This window comes from Vombatus ursinus, unplaced genomic scaffold, assembly GCF_900497805.2.
Source record: "Vombatus ursinus unplaced genomic scaffold, bare-nosed wombat genome assembly UNPS02014807.1, whole genome shotgun sequence".
NCBI classification, from domain to species: Eukaryota; Metazoa; Chordata; class Mammalia; order Diprotodontia; family Vombatidae; genus Vombatus; species Vombatus ursinus.
Window position 1 is genome coordinate 49,804,034 of NW_020954585.1, and position 6,000 is coordinate 49,810,033.

At 43.7% G+C, this 6,000-nt stretch overlaps 1 protein-coding gene across 3 annotated transcripts in view; it reads left to right on the forward strand.

Moving 5' to 3' along the window:
- Nucleotides 1-6,000, forward strand: part of CARD11 (caspase recruitment domain family member 11) — a 131,236-nt gene that overhangs the window by 113,547 nt on the left and 11,689 nt on the right. For 2 of the 3 annotated variants that reach the window (XM_027874772.1, XM_027874774.1), the window contains 3 exons: nucleotides 256-351; nucleotides 1,303-1,438; nucleotides 3,446-3,628. In XM_027874772.1, coding sequence (XP_027730573.1) covers nucleotides 256-351; nucleotides 1,303-1,438; nucleotides 3,446-3,628 — 415 coding nt within the window. The remainder of the gene's footprint in view (nucleotides 1-255; nucleotides 352-1,302; nucleotides 1,439-3,445; nucleotides 3,629-6,000) is intronic. The other variant, XM_027874773.1, reaches the window with a different exon arrangement.

Here is a 6,000-nt window from a genome sequence, read left to right on the forward strand (position 1 = left end):
TTCCATCCTTTCTTGGTCTCTGAAATCTCCATTAACAGGCCCAGGTCACCTTCCCCTGAGCTCTGAACACCTTCCGTTCCTCTCATTATGTTTTCTTCTTCTTTGAAAACCTCTGATTCTGTGAGAGTTGAGTTTTTTCTCCCCTCAGCCTAAATGTCTTAAGGCTAGAAGTGTTGCTAAAATGATAAAACGGTGGCTCACCTATCATGCCACCCTCAGGAGAGTTTGATTAATTGATTGACAAACTGGTTTCAGAACACACTGCAGCCTGAGGAACCTCTTGCAATGAATGACCCCCGAGTAAGCCCCCGTCTCTCAAGAGCAAGCATCCTTTTTGGTCAACTCATACAGGTAAGACTGTTCAGAGCACCCCCTGGTCTGCACTGGGGCTTTGGCATTTCCATGTGCTTTCCCTTCAAAGCTTTTTATAAAGATAACAATAGTTTTAACTTTCCAAAGCCCTTTGACATCTGTTATCTTATTTTATCCCTGCAATAAACCCATGAGATCATAAGATCATAGAACCATAGACCGAGAGCTGGAAAAGATCTCAGATATTCCTAGGCCAGATATTTTTATGTCTAGTTGACCAGTATAATAGCTCACACTTTACAGAACTTTAAAAGTTTAGAGAACTTTAAAGTTTGCAAGACGATTGACAGACATTATCTCATCCCACTTGCACAATAGTCCTATGAAGCATGTGCTATTATCATTTCTATTACCCAAATGAGAAAACTGAGGCTCACAGAGGTTAAACCCCATTCAAGGTGGTATCAGATGGAGGATTTAAGCCCAATTCCTTTGAATCTAGAGTTAGTGTTCTTCCCACTGTATCACACTGTAATGAGGGTAGTAAGAAAAAGAAACCTTCAACTATATCACACCATGATGAAAGCAGTTGGAAAATGAGGTCATTTGCTGTTCTAGATTGTTAATATGGGGGCTATTTATTCTAGAAAATCAGTCTGTCAATCAGTAAGCATGTATGAAGCATCTACTAGGTGTCAAGCATTGCCATAGGCACTAGGAATAGAGACAAAAACGAAAGAGTCGCTGTTCTTGAGGGGATGGGAAAGTCAAGGAGGACCATCTAATTGTACCTGGACAGGTTTAGGAATCTGCTCATCATTAAAGGTCATTTGTTCACAAAGCTTCCCAAATTACCCCCCACCCCCACCCAGAATAGAGAATAAATCCATTCAAGGCTAGCTGGAGACCCAAGCCTGGGGATTTCGTTTCAGCACTCACAGAGGGAACCAATCCACTTCTTTCTGTCTTGTTGTGTTTTGTTTTTTTCAGTTTGTTAGTCGATCTGAAAACAAATACAAAAGGATGAACAGCAATGAACGAGTGCGTATCATCACTAGTGGCCACCCAGGGAACTTGGCCCGTGCCTCACTCGATGTTATGAAGCCCTTATCAGAGAAGCATGATGGTAAGAAGAAGTGCCTTTGGAGACACTCTTCTGAATGCACATAAGAAAACTGGAAACCTATAGATCAGATGTCTATAGAAAGCCACCCCAAAGAACCTGAATCCCCTGGTCTGTAGCAAGGAACTTCGTGGAGACAAAATGCTCACCATATTCTGGATGGAGTGATTTCATCAAGGAAGATGGGCTTTGGGGCTGGCAAGATTGGGAAAGAAAGGAGCAGTAATTGGACACATTTGCCTGAGGGTGAAGTGTCATATCCTCAAGGTTGGGGTTGACATCTGTATAACTCCTGGTGATTAGGAAAAATTCTTAGTTGAGCACCTTCTGACCAAGAGGTGATGAGTTTAAAGTACCAAATGAGACGTGGGTTTTCAGACACAGCCAATGTGGGAATTTGTTTTGCTTGACTATATTATGTTTTGTTACAAAGGTTTCATTGTTTTCCTTTTTCTCAATGGAAGTGAGGGTAGGGATGATTAGGGAGGGGGAACTATGGATAGGGTTGATGAAGAAAAAAGAAAAGAAAGAAAAGAGAGTCTTTGAAACTATGTCTTTTAAAATGCACAGAAGAGAATAGAAAGAAGGCTAGAGGGAATCACAGACCAGCAGGACAGCTCTGAAAATGAACATGTTGAATTGATTATATGCCTAATAAGAAAAGCAAGCTGCATATAATAGAGATTCATGGTTTCACGTACATCCCTTTCTTTCTGTTCTGTGTATGTGAGAATGATCATTTTAGTTACTGCCTGTTAAGTTCAGAACTTTTAAAATTGGGGGAATAGAACCCAGTGTACTTGGGCGAGGAAAGACAGGGTGGGTCTGGAAGCTGAGCAAGCACAAACCAAAAATCCAGGTCAAGTTACTACCATTTATTAAGCATCTACTGTTTGCAAAGCGCTTTACAAATATTATTATATTTTATCCTCGTAACAACCATGCAAGGTTAAGTACTATAATGATCTCCAATTTACAGTTGAGGAAACTGAGGCAGAGATTAAATGACTTGCCCAGGGCCATGCAGCTAATAAGTGTCTGAGGCCAGATTTGAACTCAGGTCTTCCTGACCCCAGGCCACACATTCTATCCACTGCACCACCTAGCTGTCTCTAGCTGCCTAGAGACGAGAAGAACAAGAAAATCCATTTGCTAGAGCTTGAATTCAAGCAGGAAAGACAGTGATGGATCAAGGAAGCAAGATATGGGGCATATTGGAGATGTAGACTTTTTGTCTAACTCCACCCATCTCCCCAAAGTTCCATTCCTTTTGGTGGCCTCCTGTATTCCCTATTCCTACCCTGGACCAGCAAGGTCCTGGGTCAGATTCTCCATGCCTTCCTGATTCAGTAGAGCCAGTGAGACCATGAAGATGCTGCTCAGAGGGGCAAGACCCCACTCCCATTACTTGTATCAGACTGTGACTTCCCCCATCACACTAACTAAAAGTTTGTGCCAGCTAGTAGTGCCCGAATGCTCATGTTAATTGGAGTTGTTTGCAGTGAAGTGTTTATTTATTGATTGTTTTTCCCTCCCACTGGGAGCCTCTTGCCATTCATTGGGCTGGTGAAGGGGATGTGCACCACACAGGCATGGCTTAGGGTCAGGGAGGGAGGAAAAAGGGGATTGCATTTCCAGCACCATTGCCAACTATCTGGTTGAGAGCCTATTTCCTTATCCCAAATCTGAAGGGGTAGGACCAAGAGTGGAGGGATGAATGGCACCTAGCCAAAATGAATGCTAGCTAAGCCCCAAAGGAAAGCTCAGTGTCCATTATGGACAGCCCGTAAGATAATGACATCATCTCTAGCAACAAGCAGGAGGCCTTCTGTCAATCACATGACTGAAAACCAGACCTAGAGAAATGCTGGGGAAGAAGCTGCAGAGATCTAAGCCACAGTGGTGCTGGGAACCGAGAACATGGATTTTCTCCAACTCTTGGCTCTGCAATGCCTTCTCTTCCCACCACTCGTAGGCAGCAGACTGGCCTGACACTTCTTTCTTCTCTAGCAGATGTGGATGCTGATAACGACCTCAACAAGAGACTTAACCTGATCCCATACAGCGCGGTGCGTTCCTTCTACTCTGAGCGCCGACGGCCCATCCTCTTTACCCCCACCATGCTAGCCAAGACCTTAGTGCAAAAGCTGCTGAATTCTGGAGGGGCCATGGAGTTCAACATGTGCAAGCCAGGTGAGTGGGGTGGGGAGCTTAGCCCCGGGACATGGACAATAGGAGAAACCCTTGGGTCTGTATCAGTCCTTGCTGGGTTGCGGCCATGTGAAGAAATACACATGCACGCATGTGCACCCATGCACACATATCCCCCAGCCTCCCTTTCCTGTGGAGGTGAATTAGTACAGAAAATGGATGAAGTCAGCATTGTCTGCTACTCACTAGACTTAAATTATGACTCATCCTCAGGGAGTGAGTGAGTGGCTACTTTCCAGGCTGGCTAAATAATAATAATGATACCTCATCTATGTATAACTTCAAAGTCTTCTCATGTGCCTTATCACATTTACTCTTCACAACAACCTTGTGATGTAGGTAGGTACCATACCCATTTTACAGGTCAGAAAGATGAGCAAGGGATTTTGGAACTTGCCCAAGGTCAGAGCCAAATCTCAAATCCAGGTCATAGGTATGGAGCTAGGAGGCCAAGTCTGCCCCCTCCATTTTATAGTTGAGGAAACTGGGATTCAAAGAAGTTGAGAAATTTATATGAAGTCACACATGTAATAATTAACAAAGGCAGGATTTGAACCCAGGGTTTATGACTCAAAATCCAATCTGCCTTCCAATGCCTGCTAATTCCTTGCCCCGTACTCTTCCTACCGTGCCATGCTGCCTGACAGTGGAGGGAAAAAGTGTGAGAATGCTTCAGATGCCTTAGTCTGTGTTATCCTCCTTGTGGAGAGCTGGGGGAGATTTTAGGGATTCTTGCTACCCTTATGTTCACAGGAATAAATCATTTATCATTATATCTTCTTCAGCAGCTATCACGGCACATGACATTATAGTAAGCATGGAATAAATATTCTAATGAATGAATAAATTAATAAGTGAATGAATGAATGAATGGAGTGACTTTATCCCATATCCCATATAGCAGAACAAGTGAGCAAGCTCCCACCAGTGGGTTATGTTCAATGCTTACGGGCCTACGTGGAGAGGCCATGTCTCTCAGGATAACTATAATAGCTTCAAGTCACATGAGCTTCCTTTCTGGCTAGGGAGATGACTACCCCAAAATGCTTCCTCTGCACCTTGAATACCCATGAATTTCTCAGCCTCTTCCCCTTCCCCCTTCCCTTACCCCTCCCCCCAACCCTCCAGGCCTAGCCACAGCCTTGCCACCTGTGACTCACATACAGACCACAAGGACGTGTATAAAGAGAAAAGAGGTTTCATTTCATGTTTCAGGACAGAAGTATTTTCCAGCTGATGACCTGACCAACGTGGTTTTTGTAAAGCCTTATTTTTAAACCATTCCACCTTAACCTGCCTGATGTTCTCCTCAGTTATTCATTCAGGACTGTTTGTGCCTGACGGCTCCTTGCCACAGCCAGATGTTGGTTCTTAAGGGTCTTTCAGGGTCTTTGCCATAGTCTTATCCTTCCACATTAAACCATTTTGCCTAAAAACCAGCAGTGGCCTGGAAAATTGCTAACTTCCTCATAACCTCTTCTGTACAACCCCTTGAGTTGTGAGCCCCTTGTTAAGCTGTGAGCTTTGAACCTCTTGGTAGTAGGACATGACATACCATTGGCCACTCTGGCTCTTGGTGAGGATTGCCCAGTGCCTTGGTGTGGGATTTGGGCTAAGTGGGACTTAGAATTGTAAGATTTTAGAGCTCAAAAGAACTTCAGATGATATCTCAACCAAATTCTTCATTTTTTAGAGGTGAAGTGATTTATCCAGGATCACACGGTCAATTAGTAGCATTCAGTAACTAGAACTAAATTCTGGGAGCCCTGACTCTTAATTCAGTCTTTTCTACCATTTTTCTGCCATTGGATACTTGTCTTTGGCCTTTCTTTGTATTCTCCAGTGCATAGCACGATATCTAGCACATAGTAGGCACTTAACAAGTGCTTCTTGGTTGATGGCTTACTCCTGGTTGGTCAAAGCAGAATCTTCTGAGCAAAGGAGATGATTGTACTAAAAATTGGGAGGGGGAGGCAACAAAGGGTTTGAGTGGAAGAAAAGACTCCCACAGTAGGTCTAATATTCCATATGGACAGAAATCAGATCCACTGTACTCTATCTCACACTGCCATGAATCCAGAACCACACTGTTAAGGAAAACTCGCTATTGCTATGTCAGTCAATAGCCAAAAAATTGAGGTCACCTAATTCAAGCCCTCCCTCATTGCCAGCATCCCTTCTGCATTATCACAGATAGAGTGGACATTCATCCCTGATGGAACACTATCATTAACTACATTCAAGACACCATTGTCAGGCTTTGTAAAAGCAACAGGGAAGTATAAAACAGAGTCACCCTTGTGTGTGTGTGTGTGTGTGTGTGTGTGTGTGTGTGTGTGTGTGTGTGTGTGTGT